The sequence below is a fragment of the Argentina anserina genome, chromosome 1 (genome assembly GCF_933775445.1).
Source record: "Argentina anserina chromosome 1, drPotAnse1.1, whole genome shotgun sequence".
Taxonomy (NCBI): domain Eukaryota; kingdom Viridiplantae; phylum Streptophyta; class Magnoliopsida; order Rosales; family Rosaceae; genus Argentina; species Argentina anserina.
This window is the reverse complement of record NC_065872.1, coordinates 18,514,059-18,532,382: the sequence shown is the minus strand read 5'-3', so window position 1 is coordinate 18,532,382 and position 18,324 is coordinate 18,514,059. Positions and strand designations below refer to the sequence as shown.

General features: G+C 37.5%; 2 protein-coding genes across 2 annotated transcripts; both read left to right on the top strand.

The window, feature by feature from the left end:
- The first annotated feature begins 275 nt into the window (after nucleotides 1–275).
- LOC126796265 (uncharacterized) lies at nucleotides 276–4,191 on the top strand. Its single transcript, XM_050523087.1, has 4 exons — nucleotides 276–598; nucleotides 684–718; nucleotides 3,065–3,165; nucleotides 3,718–4,191. The coding sequence occupies exons 1-4, from the start codon at nucleotides 297–299 to the stop codon at nucleotides 3,808–3,810; spliced, it is 531 nt and encodes a 176-aa protein (XP_050379044.1). The 5' UTR covers nucleotides 276–296; the 3' UTR covers nucleotides 3,811–4,191.
- A 2,034-nt stretch (nucleotides 4,192–6,225) lies between these two features.
- Nucleotides 6,226–9,326, top strand: LOC126785130 (stachyose synthase). Its single transcript, XM_050510741.1, has 4 exons — nucleotides 6,226–7,874; nucleotides 7,961–8,138; nucleotides 8,257–8,624; nucleotides 8,721–9,326. Exons 1-4 carry the CDS (start codon nucleotides 6,399–6,401, stop codon nucleotides 9,294–9,296), a joined length of 2,598 nt encoding a protein of 865 aa, XP_050366698.1. The 5' UTR covers nucleotides 6,226–6,398; the 3' UTR covers nucleotides 9,297–9,326.
- The last annotated feature ends 8,998 nt before the right edge of the window (nucleotides 9,327–18,324 follow it).

The following is an 18,324-nucleotide window of genomic DNA, read 5'->3' as shown; positions in this document are numbered from 1 at the left end:
TGCAAACCAAGCACAAACTGCCCACTTACAAGTAAATTAATAAGCATGCTCCAAAGATTCCGGAATATATAAGACTAGGTGATAAACAGATTGAACTGAATACAACCCAGAATTTTGAAGAGGCCAAAATCTTACATCAGGAGCTGAAGAACAATGCAAGAAGGATCAATTGAAATGCAAGTAGCTTTTAGGAACCTAAGGGTATATACGTCTTTATCATACTCAGTGGTATTTCCGTCTTTCCGCAACTGAAATGGTATATAAGGCTGGAGAGAGAGAGAGAGAGAGAGAGAGAAATGGGGCTGAAAGGAGGAGGAGCGGTGGCGGGGGCGTTACCGAATCTGATTCGGAGCCTCCGAAAGGAAGCCCACCCGAAGACCCGGGCCCAGCAATCGCTACCGTCGCTGAGACGCGCGTTCTCGTTGTACGATCAGATCAATTTAATCGACAACGTGCCGGAAGATCAGCTGCGGTTTCAAGGTTACACGGAGACGGGTTTCAAGGTGAATGGGATCGATTACGAGGGCAGCTTGCTCTGTATTGGCAACGTGCTCATGTCTTGGGCTCCCAACAAGTTCTCTGACATCACTCCCGACAGGTCTTTACTTCTCACTTCGTTTTTGGTTTCTCTTCAACTTGGTGTTTTGTATTTTAGCTGTTTTGAATTGTGTTGTGTGTTGCAGCTTGTCAATGTTCCAGCTTATGCGGCCTGTACCAGGTAATGGTGTTCTCTCTTGTTCTGTTTCTCATGTGGTGTTTTACTTCAGTTTGGTTTAGTATGTTTGAGAATTGTGTTTTTAGCTTTATTTCAGTTTTAAGGAGACAGACAAGGTCGAAACAAATTTTGGATTTTGGTGGTGCATTTGAGTCTTTTTGTTACTTGGCTTCTGTATAAAGTCAGCACCTTTTGAGATTGTATCGTATGACATGTTTGAAATGTTCTTAGATCCTATATATGTATGGTCTTTTCTTTGTCATTTGATTTTAAGAATGCATGTTCCTTTTCCATAAGTCTGTAATTTATATAGTGATATTTTATGTTTCACGATTAGCCTGTCTTGTAGATGAGGGTTGGATGCCACAGACTTCCCGCTGTTAGAAATGTAGCTGGTGTTGGCGACGAAAATACGTCACTAAAATGAAAAAAAAAATTATACATTATGAATTTATGAAGTTTAAACATATGGGATTGCAATGGGACAATGCTAATCCTCCCTCCCTCCCTACTTCTTTTCTCAACAGTTAGAGGAATCTGCCCTATGTTGATTGTCATTCTCCATTGAATCTGATAATGGTTGTCAAACCCAACAGATCCTTTGTTATCCAGTAATTTGGTTTAATAGCAGTCTTAGTTTGCTTTTTGAATTTGTAGAAAATATAAGTCTATTTCATAGAAAGAGGATTAATATGTTGAAGGAACAGAAGGGTAGGATGCCTAGCAAGTTCTGGGAAATTGATACGAGAAGTTGCAAAGGGATTTTAAAGTAAAAAATAAGAAGAAATGTTTTAAGATTAAGAGATCCTACCATCTCTGGTTGTTACGTTTCTCTTTGATATTAACCGTGGATGTCCACTTGATGAGCCTCTTTTCTGCTGATATTGTGATGCAGTACGTTGAATTCTTGCATTGCTAGGCGGTTGAGACCAAGAAACTGCAGTTTATGGTTAAAACTATAATTGTTAATTCTGAGTATTGTTTCTTAGCTTTATCTTAGTTCTAAGTTCTACCTAGACAAAGCATTTTAAACAAGATTGTGGACAACGATGCGTCTTAATCTTTACGTAAATAGTCAACACCTTTTTAGTTTGTATTATATGGCATTTGCTAATAATATATTAAAGCCTCTGGTGCGTACAATCCTTTTCTCCCTCATTTGGTTCTGACAAGAGATGTTCAGTTCTATAAGTCCCAATTCAGGTCATGATGATTTTGTATTGTTGACTTCATTGGTATGAGATTCTGAGATTAGCTGTCCTTGTAGAATGAGGGTTTTGATAGAGAGACGAGGGAGAACCTCAAAAAAATTTCTGTTAGATATATAGTTGGGGACGAAACCAGGGCATTGAATTGAGAAACATCATAAACATCAATAGATAACATATGGGATTGTATGAGGTTAATGATAAGAAGCAGAGATCTTACATCTCTCTCTCCCCTTTCCATTACCCAACCACCCTCTTTTGATTCTCATTATGGATGTCTATTTGATCATCTCTTCTTTCTGCCAATAATCTGATTCAATTGCATATTCAGTTTGACCTTTTGTATTTGTAGAAAATACAAAACAAGTCTGTTTTATAGAAAGCAGATTTAGATGTTGAAGTAACATAAGTACAGAAGGGTAGGATGCCACACTTTTCTCGCTCTTAGGCACTGGTGATGAATCTGGGAGATTAATTTGAGAAGGCGTAAGAGATTCACAAGTAAGAGGAGAAAACATTTGAAGCCGAAGATCATACCATCTCTCATTGTCTCTCTCTTCAATTTTTGCCATCAATGTCCATTTGATAGAGTCTCTTTTCTGCCAATATTTGGTTGAGTGCTGGATGTAATTGAATATGTTTGCATTGGTTGGCAATTGAAATTAAAATCTGCTTCATAGAAGAAGAAGAATTTCAATTTGAGGGAAAGAGGGGATGCCTTCAATTGTTTTGGGTCAAAGAAATATATTAAATGAGCAGATGAAAGAAAATTTCTGTCAAAGAGTTGAAGAGTTATATAGAGACATAAACATATAGGGAATTGCTGAATAAGCAAAGATGCTATAATCTCTCTCTCTCTCTCTCTCTCTCTCTCTCTCTCTCGTCATCTGAGGAAAAAATGTCATATCTACTGAGGTCTGCAACAGACGGCACCTATCTTATCTATCTTATGCATATTTTGAACCTTGTCCTAGTACTGCATATAATGCTAGTTGTGTTGCCCTTTGTTCGGAATGTTCTTTATTGTGTTTACCGTTGTTCTTCTGACATGTGTTGAGACGCTATTGTGCTTATTTTTACTAATTCGTGGCCATTTTTTTTTCCTTTTCATTGACTTCTTATTCTAATGATCTTATTTCAGAGATTTTGATTCTTGGCTGTGGGAGATACATTGAACCTGTAGATCCTGAAGTACGACGCTTCATTCGGTCTACAGGAATGAAGTTAGAAGCCGTTGACTCGGTATGTCTCATCATTTCTCTTATCTTTCTTATATAACTTGATCTATTCTTGGGGTTCATGGTTTTGGTGGTTTCTTAATGTTTTGATTGATCTGCTGATTATCATTCTTTTTTTTTTTAGGGGAATCTGCTGATTATCCTTACCAACACATATATGTGAAAAGAATTCTTGATTACAAATGTTAGGTTTCCTAAATCCTTGTGGCTATAATTTCTGCTGCTACACTCGTTTTTTGTTTTTCCAAAATATTCTGCCTGGTATAACAGCAGGCACCCAATATTCAGGTCCTAGGAAGCAATATGATATAGAGGTAATCATGTATTGCTCGAACTTGAATACAGCCTCAAATTTGTGGCACATTTTTGTTTCGGTGATTAAATATATGTCTACATTCACTGTGTTAAGCCCTTTTTTGCGCGACTTTCGCACTTTTTAATTTCTAATGTGGAGACCCCAGAAAAATTAATATAGCAATTACTGTTCCAGTTGGAATTGATTTGGATTAGTCCGTTGTCTTATACCAGTCATAATATTCTGTTATTTTTGTCTCAGAGAAATGCAATATCAACTTACAACATACTGAATGAGGAAGGTAGGATTGTGGCTGCTGCACTTTTACCGTATGGATCCGGAGTTTCTTCATGATGCACTCGGTGCAAGATGCTTGCTTTCATGTCTTAAAATCAATCATCATGATCACTAGGTACTTTCGACCTCAAGTATAATAATTGTGTTCATCATGTAATTAGTGACTTTAGAGGCATGGGACACCAATTTTCATTGTGTAAGGTGGTCTGTCATTGTTGTATGCTTGTGGAATTAGTGAACTCTGATAGATTAAGCACATCTTTGTGATAGTGGCCCTGTGGTTATATTCCTCACTATATTATAAATAAGGCCAAGCTAAATATCATATAACCGGATCCTTGAAATAAGTTTGATGTCACGCAAGTACCATGCTCCTTTTTGTTAGGTTACCTGCTCGAAAGGTTTTGTAAACGAAGAAATGTATGTGTTTAAAGAGCAGTCAGGTTCCAGTCATGCCACCCTCTTTTGGTGAAATGGGACTGTTGAATACAAAGGCATTTCAATGTTTTTTAGTTCTGAACTTATTATTCTGTTGCAGCTTATGACTTGCAAGATTTCTCCATGTTTCGTGCTCTGTAGAAGGCTTTGAATAGCAACCTTACGACCTATATTGAAAGAATAAAGGAGGAGAAGAATACATGATTACCTCTTCAGATTCCTTGAAAGTAAAAATAATTCAGGCATCCAGTTTAAAGAAAGATATACTTTTCTCTCTGTCGAATTTTTTTTTTGAATGCGTCTGTCGATTTCCTTCTGTAGTCGATTTTGAATGTTAGTTGTACTTAGGACTTAGGAGCAGCATATATCTCTTGGAAGTTTCTTACAGGTTTACGACTACGAGGATAGCTCTCACTTTAGTTTGGATAAAATGCTCACCAGTCCCCACGTAACAGCTCAGTTAGTTACGTCCTATGCTGCTAGCTCCATGATGTTACTGTTTGCTCCGAGCTTCTAGCTCTCTATTGGTTCAGACTTCAGAATATTCATCTAAACTTTTATCTCTATTCTAAGATGATCTAATTAAGTCAAATTGGACTATAAACCGACTCCTAAAAGATCATAAAGATTGAAACTTCCAGTAGTTCCTACGTCTACACAAACGCCCCATAAACTACGACACCTCTCATGCATTCATTCATGGAAGTCATGGCCCCATATATATGTAAGTCATGAACCTTTAAACTTTCTGGTATTTAACTATTACTTTGAATCCTATCCATGGGGTCGGTGTGTTTTTTAAGGAATGAGGTTATTGAGAAAAATCAGAAAATGCACACGCTCTCTACACTAAAGAGCCGACCCTTGATCTAGAGCAACCCAAGAAACTTGATTCTATATTCTAATAATGAGTTTTTTTCACCAACAGTCCCTCAATTCTGGTGTACCTACTAATGTGATACCTCAACTCTTAATCGTACCAATGTGATACCCAGACTCTAGTATTGCTATCATTGAAGTACTTCCGTCAGTTTTTTTCAACTTCTCCGTTATCTTGGTGACGTGGCAAGTACGTGAGGCCCACAAAGAGGGTTAAAAGACAAAATTAACCCCATCTGAGAGAAGCAATGTTTTTCCCGCCCTTTACCTTGAGAAAGACACCCAACAATTTCAATTTTGGCGTCAATTTTCCCTCCCTACTCCTTAATTTGTGTCTCTTATCTAAACTAAAGAACTACCGCCAACTAGTCGACCACAATCTGATAAAACCTAGATTAATCTCATTTTCTATTTTTACCCTAGCACTTGTTAAACTAACAGAATAAATATAGAATTTTATATGGAACATCTCATTTCCACAATCTCATAAGAATATAGAAACACATAACTTAACGAAATTCAACTACATGTTTAAGTACCATTAGTTCTTACAAGCAAAAATCATGGCAGATCAACATAAAAGGTGGCAACTAATGGTACTTAACTCATGTATTTGAATTTCGTTAGTTATGTGTTTCTATATTCTTATGAGATTGTGGAAATGAGATGTTCCATATAAATTTCTATATTTATTATGTTAGTTTAACAAGTGCTAGGGTAAAAATAGAAAATGAGATTGATCTAGGTTTTATCAGATTGTGGTCGACTAGTTGGCGGTAGTTCTTTAGTTTAGATAAGAGATACAAATTAAGGAGTATGGAGGGAAAATTGACGCCAAAATTGGAATTGTTAGGTGTCTTTCTCAAGGTAAAGGGCAGGAAAAACATTGCTCCTCTCAGATGAGGTTAATTTTGTCTTTTAACCCTCTTTGTGGGCCTCACGTACTTGCCACGTCACCAAGATGACGGAGAAGTTGAAAAAAACTGACGGAAGTACTTCAATGATAGCAATACTAGAGTCTGGGTATCACATTGGTACGATTAAGAGTTGAGGTATCACATTGGTAGGTACACCAGAGTTGAGAGACTGTTGGTGAAAAAAACTCTCTAATAATTCCATTTAACTTCCACGTATCCATTTCCCCCTCTGATTTCTGTCCATATATAATAATCCACAGCCTCCCCTATATTTTCAAACATATCATTCTTCTTTCCAACTCATATAATCACACTCATTACTTGCTTTCTTAATTTGCACTTCTGCAAATCTCCATCCTAGCCTAGCTATATAACCAGCTACATAACCTTCTTCATCTTCTTGTCGTCCTCATGGCACCCCCTCATGATCCTATCACTCCAGTTTGCAATGTCTTCCAGCCCGGGGGTTCTGGAAAATACTTTGACCTCTCTAATGGAAAGCTTAGTGTCAAAGGTGTTCCATTGCTCTCTGCAGTTCCAAGCAATGTGACTTTCAGTCACTTCCACTCTGCCTACCAATCTTCTGATGCTCCATTTCCTCTGCTACAGCGGGTTCTCGCCTCGTCCCACAAGGGTGCTTTCCTTGGATTCAACAAGGAGGTTCCCTCAGATAGGCTGCTCAACTCCTTGGGGAAATTCAGTAACAGAGATTTCCTTAGCATCTTTAGGTTCAAGACATGGTGGTCTACTATGTGGGTGGGAAACTCGGGTTCAAACTTGCAAATGGAAACTCAATGGGTGCTCTTAGACGTCCCGGAGATCAAGTCCTATGTTATAATCATACCAATCATTGAAGCCAACTTTAGGTCTGCTCTTCATCCTGGCAGTGACGATCATGTCATGATATGTGCTGAGAGTGGTTCCAGTCAAGTGAAAGCGTCAAACTTCGGTGCCATTGCTTATGTTCATGCTTCTGACAATCCTTACAACTTGATGAAGGAAGCTTACAGTGCTCTAAGAGTCCATCTCAATACTTTTAGGCTCTTGGAAGAGAAGGCAGTTCCAAATCTTGTTAACAAATTCGGTTGGTGCACTTGGGATGCGTTCTATTTATCTGTAGAACCTGTTGGTGTCTGGCATGGAGTGAATGAATTTGCTAAAGGTGGTGTATCCCCGCGGTTTCTCATCATTGATGATGGTTGGCAAAGCATCAATATGGATGATGAGGACCTGAAGGAAGACACGAAAAATCTAGTTCTTGGTGGGACTCAAATGACAGCTAGGCTTCACAGATTTGAGGAGTGCAAGAAGTTCAGGAACTACAGAGGTGGCTCTATGTTGGGTCCTGATGCTCCTTCATTTGATCCCAGAAAGCCAAAACTGTTGATTTCCAAGGCAATTGAAATAGAGCATGCCGAGAAAGATCGCTACAAGGCCCTTCAATCTGGAGCCACTGAGTTGTCTGTGTTCGAAACAAAGATTCAGAAGCTGAAGAGAGAGTTGAATGACATCATTGGTGGAGGAGAAAGCAGTGCTACTACTGAAGGCTGTGGAAGTAGTTTTTGCGGTGAAAAAAACAATGGAATGAAGGCTTTCACAGGTGACTTGAGAACCAAGTTTAAAGGTTTGGATGATATATATGTATGGCATGCTCTTTGCGGTGCCTGGGGTGGTGTTAGGCCAGGTTCAACTCATTTCAGTTCAAAGATCATTCCTTGCAAAGTCTCACCCGGACTGGACGGCACGATGACTGATCTCGCTGTGGTGAAAATCGTCGAGGGTGGGATTGGGCTTGTGCATCCTGATCAAGCTGATAGTTTCTATGACTCCATGCACTCTTACCTTTCTGAAGTCGGTATCACTGGAGTCAAAGTGGATGTTATTCATGTAAGTCTTCTGCTCATCACCATTTTATTACCTATATACACTTTTGTAATTTCTTGATTGTTCAAACAAGTGACTCCTCTGTACAGACGCTTGAATATGTATCTGAGGAATATGGAGGTCGTGTGGAGCTTGCTAAGGCTTATTACAAGGGTCTGACTCGTTCTCTTAAGAAGAACTTCAATGGGACTGGACTTATTGCTAGCATGCAGCAATGCAATGACTTCTTCTTTCTTGGTACAAAGCAAATCTCTATTGGAAGAGTCGGTAAGAAAGTTTATATAAATTGATATTCTGTCAATACAACCTAATCAGTCCAAGAAATCCATTCGACAACCGCAAGAGATTCTTAATGAGTCCATGGATATTGTGTCTTCTGTTGCAGGTGATGATTTTTGGTTTCAAGATCCGAATGGAGATCCAATGGGAGTCTACTGGTTACAAGGAGTTCATATGATCCACTGCGCCTACAACAGCCTGTGGATGGGTCAGATGATACAGCCTGATTGGGATATGTTTCAATCCGACCATTTATGTGCTAAATTTCATGCAGGTTCTAGAGAAATCTGTGGCGGTCCAGTTTATGTTAGTGATTCAGTTTCAGGGCATGATTTTGATCTTATTAAAAAGCTTGTTTTCCCGGATGGTACCATTCCTAAGTGCCAGCATTTTGCCCTTCCGACGAGGGACTGCCTCTTCAAGAACCCTTTATTTGATGATAAGACTGTCCTGAAAATTTGGAACATCAACAAGGTATTTCCCTATCTGCATTTACATGTATATGTTTTTTTCTTAAATAAGTTGATGAACTATCCTGAGAGTAAAACTCAATCATGTTACTTGTTACAGTATGGCGGTGTCATTGGAGCTTTCAATTGTCAAGGGGCTGGTTGGGACCCCAAGGAGCAAAGGATTAAAGGTCACTCAGAATGCTACAAGCCAATCTCTTGTTTTGTGCATGTTGCTGAGATTGAATGGGACCAAAAGTTGGAAGCAGTCCATTTGGGGGAGGCTCAAGAGTATGTTGTCCATCTCAATGAGGCTAAGGAGCTCTGCCTAATGACCCCAAAGTCCGATGCAATTCAAGTCGTCATCCAGCCATCTTCGTTTGAGATATTGAGCTTCGTGCCTGTTAAAAAGCTAGGCTGCCGCATTAAGTTCGCGCCAATTGGACTCACAAACATGTTCAACGGTGGAGGCACACTCCAGGAGTTGCAGTACAAAAGTACTGCAGTTGAGTTTAGTGCCATGATCAAAGTTAAAGGTGGAGGCGATTTCCTGGCATACTCAAGTGAGTCACCAAAGAAATGCTGTTTGAATGGTGCTGAGGTAGCTTTTGAGTGGTATGTTGATGGCAAATTGAGCATGACTATTCCTTGGATTGAACAAGCTGCAGGCATTTCTGATGTGCTTTTTGCATTTTGATTTCAAATCTCAACCACTAATCAATAGAATAAGTTTTCTTGTCCAAAAAAAAAATAGAATAAGTTTCGTTTAGATACTTAAAAGAAGAGGTACATGATTGATATAGACTTTGCTTTTTTACATTGAAGTGTTGAAGTTAGCTTCGAATAGCTGCATAGTAAAGACTAAAGATTTCAAAACAAAAAACAAAAGAGGATGTCGGTTTATCCAAAGAAAGGCTAGCTAGTCAAGTGAGTGGGAATTAGACGAGTGAGTGATGACTATATCTGATTAAATTGATTTGAGCAATTTTGTTTGAGTCGGAACAGAACACTAAACACTAAACATCCTACCGACACTAATCTTGTCCTACCGACAACATTCTCCCAATAATGAACTCAGTAACTAGAATTTGGAAGTTTCACGATGGAAGCATAGCTAGCAGATCGTCAAATTGTGTGACACTAAACGGGTAAGTAGTATATGACTGAACCCTTTTCAAAAGGGTGAGTTAGAGTTTACATGATTGTGATTAACAAAATTGGATCATGTTCTATATTTATACAAGGGGTACCCTTTATATAATAGACTTATCCAAACATGGAATGAAGTCATGATTTGTTGTTCTTTTTTCGATGGTTAGAAATTTAACGAAGATGCAGTGGTTGAAAAAAGCAGAGAATATATAAGACTTTCAATCATAGAACAAAAAAAAACAAAAGGGAGATCTAAGATCAAAAGGATTAGGATATTACGTATTGAAATCCCTGTTAGGAATTTAGGAGAATTTAGGATATAATCGTAATCTGGAACAAAATAATGAAATTTATGTGGGAATCTTAATCAATTATGATAATATCATATACAACCTTTGGTTACTCGTTCAACTTGATTTCATGGTATATTACTATAGTGTAGTTGCTTGATTGGATATCATTACGTGCTCGACCAACAGTAGGAAACTAGTTCCATCGTTGATTTGTTCCCCGATACGTAGTAGGACACTGGAGAGAATTCACAAAAGTTGAGAGGCCTAATATACATACACAACCGTACGTATGGTATTCCACTTAGAGAGAAGGTGAAAACGTAGAGATGAGTTTTTTGCTTTATACACAAAAAAACGTCAACAAACGTTAGAATGTTAAACCAACTGTTGATGGAAAACTTTGATCTAATGGTTGGTGATTCATAGTACTTGTCACGACCCCGAATTTCGAATGATAAAAATTCGAATTCGAAACCATGAAAACTCTAAAACAATCTCAAGTATATTGAAATCATCTTATCATAACAGTGTATCAAAACTGAGTCAACATCATGACTTAGTCAACTTGAATAATACACAATCAATGAAAATGTAGAATTCACTCAATCTTCACCACAAACAGCATAAAGAAATCTCCGACAATTTTCAGCGACAATCCTCTAATTCTGCTAATCCACACATGCAGAACTATCACATACACCATCGAATAGGTGCACCAGGATTGTAAACACAAACTCAGTAAACTTTGCAGCTCGTATGAGTAATAACAATATAACTCGTATATAAATACAAAAGAAAATACTGAAAATATTTAATTATAAATGTACTCATGAGTCACAGGACGGCCCATCTGGTTGTCAAATAATATCTGAAAATATAAGTGCTCATGAAAATCACGCAACCCATATGTTTACCCAAATACAATTATAATACGGGTACTCATGAGACTCATGTACTCATTTGTTACCCCTCATGCTAGTACACCGCCAGACATTGGGCAACCATATGTTACCCAATATCCAAAAATATGGGTACTCATAAGCTGGTAACCCATCTGTTACCTCTCATGTCAGTACACCGGCAGACAGACTAGAACTCTAACTGCATCGTAACTTTCACCCGGCCAAGGCTAAGTTCTGACATGCCAACACGTCTAAAGACTGGTCCGAAGACAGAAAAACACGTCCGAAGACATAACACACGTCCGAAGACAGAAAAACACGTTCGAAGACAGAAAACGTTTTAACAAAACCGAATGTTAAACCCAGGTACAATAACAATCCACTCATGTTATTGTACTACAACAAACGTCTCTTGCTCAAATAAAATAAATATAGTTGCCACAATATAATTCATTTGCAAATAAGAATGTAACAGTATATAATATAACAACTTATATATATGTATCGTATTTACCATTTTATACACATACACAACCTACTACATTATATACATGTCATAGTTCGATCTTTTTAAGAAAACATAAATATGAGTCGCCCCAAGGGTAGGCTCGTTATAGTGAGATTTACTCACATTCACCATAATCCATAATCACAAAAACCTTTTCAAAATCATTTATTAAAATAGCGTTTCACTTACCCATGAACCGTAGACGATCAAGTTCATGTAATTTAAACCAAAACATATTTTTTAAATAATTTTTATAAACTAGTGATGCAACAACTATGGTGACTTCATAATTATAATACTACTTCGATCATGATGATCATTGTGAGGTTTACTCATCTTATTTCCTGCGTGCAACTTCCACGACACTCAAAGTAGTTTCCTCACTCATTTCGTTGGCCACCTAATAGCATGATAAAATACTTAGAAAATGATACGTAACATATCAAGTGACGATTTCAGTACAGCCAAATGTTGTTCATAAAACACTGTTCATATTTTATTGTTTTACTAAACATTGTTTAAATTTACTGGTTTACTAAAACTGTTCAAATTTATTGTTTACAGAGTATTGTTCACTGTAACTGTTCATGAACACTGTTCACAGTACTATTCATGTGATGCCACTGTTCACCGACCGCCACCAATGACCACCAAATTTCACCACCACAATCTAAATAACATTCCTAACAAATTCCTAGTTCACCACAAAGTCTAATTCCGAGCTTAAACACTGCAATTTAACAAAAACCGAAAAGCCTCAATTTAAAACCTATGATTTATTTTCTTTGATTCTCCTAGCACACAACGATTTGGGATAAATATTTTGGAAGGTTTGTAGTATGGAAGGAGACCTTCAAAATGGGACAAGAATCTTACCGATTGATTGCTGGAGGAGGGAGATCCGACGAGTTAAAGTTCGGCGAAATATGCATTTTTTGAGGAACTTCCGGGCTTCACCGCTGACAAACGGCGGCGAGATGGCAGGTGACGCTACCACCAATCGACAGGGGACGCAGCAACCTTTCAAACATGACCAATGCGCTGCTCTATGGTGGCCGGATGGCAGAGATCCGACGGCCCAAAGTCAGCCGCTCGGAGAGAGAAAATTCTGGGATTTTTTTGGCATGAACAGTACCCGATCCGAAATTCTGATTTTTCTCCCAGTTTTCTCTTTAATTCCCCTATTTATACTATTTTCTAAAAATGTCCAAATACATTTTGATTTGTAACTTCTTATACGAACTTCGATTTAGGCGTGCCGCGTGTCCACGAATTTGTATCGATGAGCTCTACGACTTTCATGTAAGAAGTTTTCTAAGAAACCCGATGAGTGAAAAGTCAACTCTTAGACTCGTCAAATTAAACATTTCCGAACAATTAATCTTTCGAACCCTTTCGTTTCCAACTTCGTCTATAAAATTGAACAATGACCAACTTAATAATATCAAGGAACTCATTAGAAATTAGATATGAACTTTCAGGGTATTACAGTACTTATTTACATAAATGAAAGGTTAAGATTGTCTTGATAGTAATAAAATATTGAACAGTGCCTACACTCCGTGGTGCATATTATTCGTTCCCTACTTCGCTATTACAATCTTTACCTTTTTCTGTTTTTCCATGACATTGGAAACAAATGGTACTCTTTCTTAAAGTTTATGAATATGATTGGCGATATCGATCAAATCTCAACAACATAATGGTGGCGAATTAGATCGAGTTCTTGACTGGATTCCGGATTGGTGGACGTGTATATTCACATTTAAATCAAATCGATACATGCATTATGCATACATTCATATTTCTCATAGTTTTCCGATTTTATAAGTTAAAAGGGAAAATTTTAGAAATAGTACATGAAAAAGGGCCGGTATGAATTTCTGTACATCAACTTTTGAAACATAAATTTTGAAACATCAGGTATAACGTTCAGCCCAACATACGTATACGTCGTTTCTTATGCTATTACATTCATGACAGGTGTCATAATTTAAAGGGTAATTGAATCTCTTCAGTTTTTTTCTCTCAATTTCTCATTGTTGGCACCCTGCACACTCAGCTCTCTTCTTTCATTATGCTAGAGCTTCACTATTTACTGACTACTTTTTCAATATGTCAAGAAGCATTCGTTAAGAACCCCGTGCAAACTTCGTCATGAAATCCACCAAGGTCCGACCCCAATTCCTTCTAATTTCCTCGATCATTCCTACTCACTCCATTGTGTAAAAGCTCAAACAATTGTTCTTGCAGATCAATAGATTGAGTTTCAACCTGAAACTGCTAGGCACCACCATCTTAATTTATCTTCTCCTCAGCAGATTCACCTCTACAGAAATCGAACAAGAAGGCCATTTGGATTGGTATATCTGAGTCGTTGGATACGAAGAAGACTCATACTGAGAAGGCGAATATGACAGCTCGCTGATGGAGTTTGTTCTGAAGGAAAAGCATGGGTCTAGGGGTGGCATTGGGGCGGTCAAGGTGGTGCTGCCGCACAAGGCCCTCTTGGCTGGAAGGGCCCTTTTTTCTTTACAAGTCTAGTGAAGAAACTGGTAGTGAATAAATTAAAACAGCATGACACATAACATGACTAATGCTCTAGTTCAGATGGTTTTTGACCTGTTTTAATTGCAAGAAAAACAGGTTTGAGGTGATGGGTTCGACACTCCCTTTGTTGTTTTATTTTTATTTTATCATTTGTACTAATTTCCTTCGCTTAGGCGTTGTGTCTATTTGTATTTTCTTTTATAGTTCTATTATCTTGGGTTGGGCTTAGTGAAACTTGTCCCAATTCAAACATTCATAAAAGTATATTTTTGTAACTGGTATGTGTTTGTAAACATAAAAAACCAAAAGGATAGTAGGTTTGATACCGATCTATTTTTAAACATTTTATTTTGATGAGATTAGAAACGTAATGTTCAATAAATAAATAAGATATTTGTACTTTCAATGAAATTATTTTCATAAATTAATTTTATTATTTTTAAACATTCTTCTTCTATATGAATAAGAAGGGCCAATTTTTTTTCCTGGGCCCCTGAAAACTTTGGACCGGCCCGGGATAGGTTTGCTATGGGACATGGCTATATCTTATTGGACGGTGGTCTAAGAATCTAAGATCATAGTTTAATTGGAAGGTGGTGTGGAAATATAATCATGCATGGTTTAGTCTCTAGTGAGAAATTGGGAGAGAAGAGGTGGTTACGGCCATGGAGGTAGAGAGGGTTTTGAGCTGTGTAAACTGCAAAGGCAGAAGGTCAATAAAGTGAATGAAAGTACAATATTACCCTTTGACAAATACATAATGGCATGGGTACTAACGTAGTTATTCACAACATGTACACATGTTGGGTCGAGGTTTAAATTTGGCGTACTAATATTTATATTTTGTAATTTCGTGTGTAGAAATTATGAGCGCCATATTTTTATGTACCGTTCATAAAAAAATTCGAAGTTTAAAATGTGTGTGGTAGTTGTTTATTCCACTTAAATTACTTGATTGAATCAATTGCATTCAACCGGTATTCATATTTCATAGATCCATAAAGTCATACTCTTCCTAAATTAGTTATCACGTTCTAGTCAAATTACTGTTGGGACCAGTGATCAATTCTGCTAATCATCCTTGAATTCATGGAAAAGATTCTCATCCACATCTTTCATAATCTCTTTTCAATTCTCACCCCCTCATGGACTCATAGACCTTAGTGTTCACAAGCTCCTTACCTGATTTTAAGAAATCCCAATCATGCCATAATCACAGAAGTAAGAGTCCAAGAAAAAGCCATTGTCCTAGACTGTGCACCGCCTTTCTACAACTTATCAATTCAAGCGAAAACCCATAGTCATTTCACCAATTTGGTTGCATGGAGGAAATTAATCTTAAAAATATAGCAACCATCTACCTCAAATGAAAATGCTTACCAACAATGTTCTTCCATATCCTCGTCTATAAAGGCCGAGAACCTTGCCACTGGTAAACAACCCACAACAACCCAGAAACCTAAAGAAAGAGATCATGCTTCGTCTCTTCAAACCCAACTTTCATCCAATCTTAGAATCATGAAATCCTCTCTCTGCCAAACTCTCAGGCACCCTCACCACATTCACTTGTAAGCCTCGTTATTGCGAAATGGATTCACTTTGTTGTTGTACAGTTACCATCAAACTATCACAATAAAGTCGATCTTTGATCATTTCCTCGATTGATTTTGGGCCTAGTCGCAATGCATCAAAAACACCCTCTTGCATTTTGTGACTTCACTGGGGTGACTAGGTTGGGATTCCAAAGTTAGTTCATCATGCAGTCCTTCAATTCAAGAATGCTCATATTATTGTTGTAAGCAACTCACAGAGGCTCTTCTCTTGATATTACTTTCCCAGTATATATTGGTGTTGAGTTGAAGAATTGATGCTCAACTATGGAAAGTGGAGACAACAATTTATGATAGCAGCAAAGCACATCAGCAAGCAGTTCACCTTGTGCCATCCGATTTAAGGGAATGAATTGGATCGTGAACTCTTTCAGACCCTCGCCTTTGATCTTTCGCTAGGAGTCTTTTATTTCCAAATATTATCCGATGCAACTATGCATGATATCATGTTATGCTTTTGAAGGTCCTAAGGGGGGGTGTTGAGTATGATTGTACCAACTTTTCACGTTTATTTGTGTTCAGGGATACCACAAGTGCTTAGTAACTTGAAGAAGTGTTTGGTAACCTGAAGAGCAGTTTAACAAATACGAAATAGAAGTTGCTAAAAGAAAAACATAACACCATGATGTTTTTTACTTGCATAAACCCTAAATATCTGGGAAAAAATTGTGTGACCCTATCTCTTAAATGGCAAAAAACTCCACTATGTATTAATTCACCTTTTACAAGTTTGTAGCAACATCAGGATATCGAAACCTCTTTGTATCCTATCTAAGACTCTAAGTAGTCTCTAGAGTACTACTTAACCTCAATGCACTGAAGCTAGTCAGATAGATACCAGCCAATTGATAGCCAGCCCTTCTTAGAAAGCCTTCTCGTGAAATGGTTGCATTGCCCATCCGCCATGACATGCAATGATATGATTATGATGAAATAGATGTTTTGTTGTTTGTTCAAACCTTGAGAATTACAGTCAACAGAGGAAGACTCATAACACCAGGAACATGCAAATGATTTTGGTTAAATAAAATGCACTCTCAATTTTCTCAACTAACCAAGCAAAGAGCATTTTGCTTCATATATATAGACAGAGGATATACTCATACTTGGGCACACTCCAACTGCTTGCAGATTCACACAAGTTATTTGGACATTTCCCCATGGCATGATGTCATAAAACAGACATGTAATGGAATCTACTAAAAACCATCAACAACAAGACAAATATGGCTGAGGCCATTTTTTCACATAATGACCAAGTCGGCTCAAGACAAAAGGTAAATAACAACTTGACTCTAGCTCTAAACTTGACCCAGCAAAGGGCATAGATTAGTGTATCATGGATTTGAGATCTCAAAAAATTTGAGACCGGGATGAGAGGGATCTCTCAACCAAGACCAGACTCAGACACCAAGGCAGATGCATTGCTTAGGTAGATTTGCAAGGTTGAAGAGCACAAGATCTTTTAACAATGTTAACTTTAAGAAAGAACAATGACTCAAAAGAAACCTAGAACTAGGATACAAGACATTCTTGCTATCCTTTGTGAAAAACTATGAGATGCACTGTAACAACCCCACTTGTATCTACGCTTTGAAACCCAAATTAGGTCATTAAAGAACCAATATCTAATCTAAAATAATGGTGGCTGCACCCAAACTTAGTCAGGCTGCCTACATACCAATTTTAGAGGGATCAAACTACTCGTAGTTCAACTAAATAATAAATAGAAACCATTGGTGAACAGTTTCACCAAAAATTTGAATCTTTTTCTAATTTTCTCCCTTTTTCTCACTTTAATTTCCCTATTTATACTAATTTCAAAAACTACTCCACTTACACTTTTTGATTCGTATCTTTTTCATATGAACTCTGATTTGGGCATGTCATATGTCCACGAACTCATATCGATGAGCTCTACAACTTTCGTGGATGAAGTTTTCTCGATAAAAAAATGCATTAAAAGTCAACATTTAAAGTCGCTACACTTAAAACAATTCTCGATACTGTTAAAAATATAAAATCGTAAGAAAAGATAAAATGTTTGGGTCATAACATGCACATGCATGTTTTATTTGAAGACCATGTTTGGGCTTGACTTGTTTTCCCTTGGACTTTTGACAACCTTGTCTTAGTTTGGCTTAGATACATGTTGGCCGACAACTGAAATTATTATTTTGTGACAACTCAAGCTACTTTACACATAGCAACAAACCCAATTTATCATGAAAGAACAAAGCATATTGAGTTGGATTGTCACATTGTACGTGAAAGAATTCAAAAGAGAGATGTCAAGAAGGCTCACGTTCCAATTGGAAATTAAATAGCAGATATGTTTACCATATTGTTGCGAGCACCTGCTTTTCACACTCAAGGTGAGTGTAATTGATATCTACACTCCATCTTTGGCGGAAATTATCAAAGGAAAGAAAGCAAGTGGATTGATTGTAGTAGTCATAATTGAGTAGTGTGTGCATCTTGTAACTTGTTTTTGATTTGTTTATTCAACTTTTGAGCGGTTTACATTTTTTATTTACATTGTGTAAAACATGTAACTAAGTGAGAGTTCTGAAACACGCGTACATACTAGATCAGAACTAAGTTTAATACAAATCATAACCAAATAATATAAAATGGGGCATGCTGGTATTGGACAACATTGGAGAGTTTGGACGTTCGATAGACGCAAGATGTTTGTTTCCTTCGACTT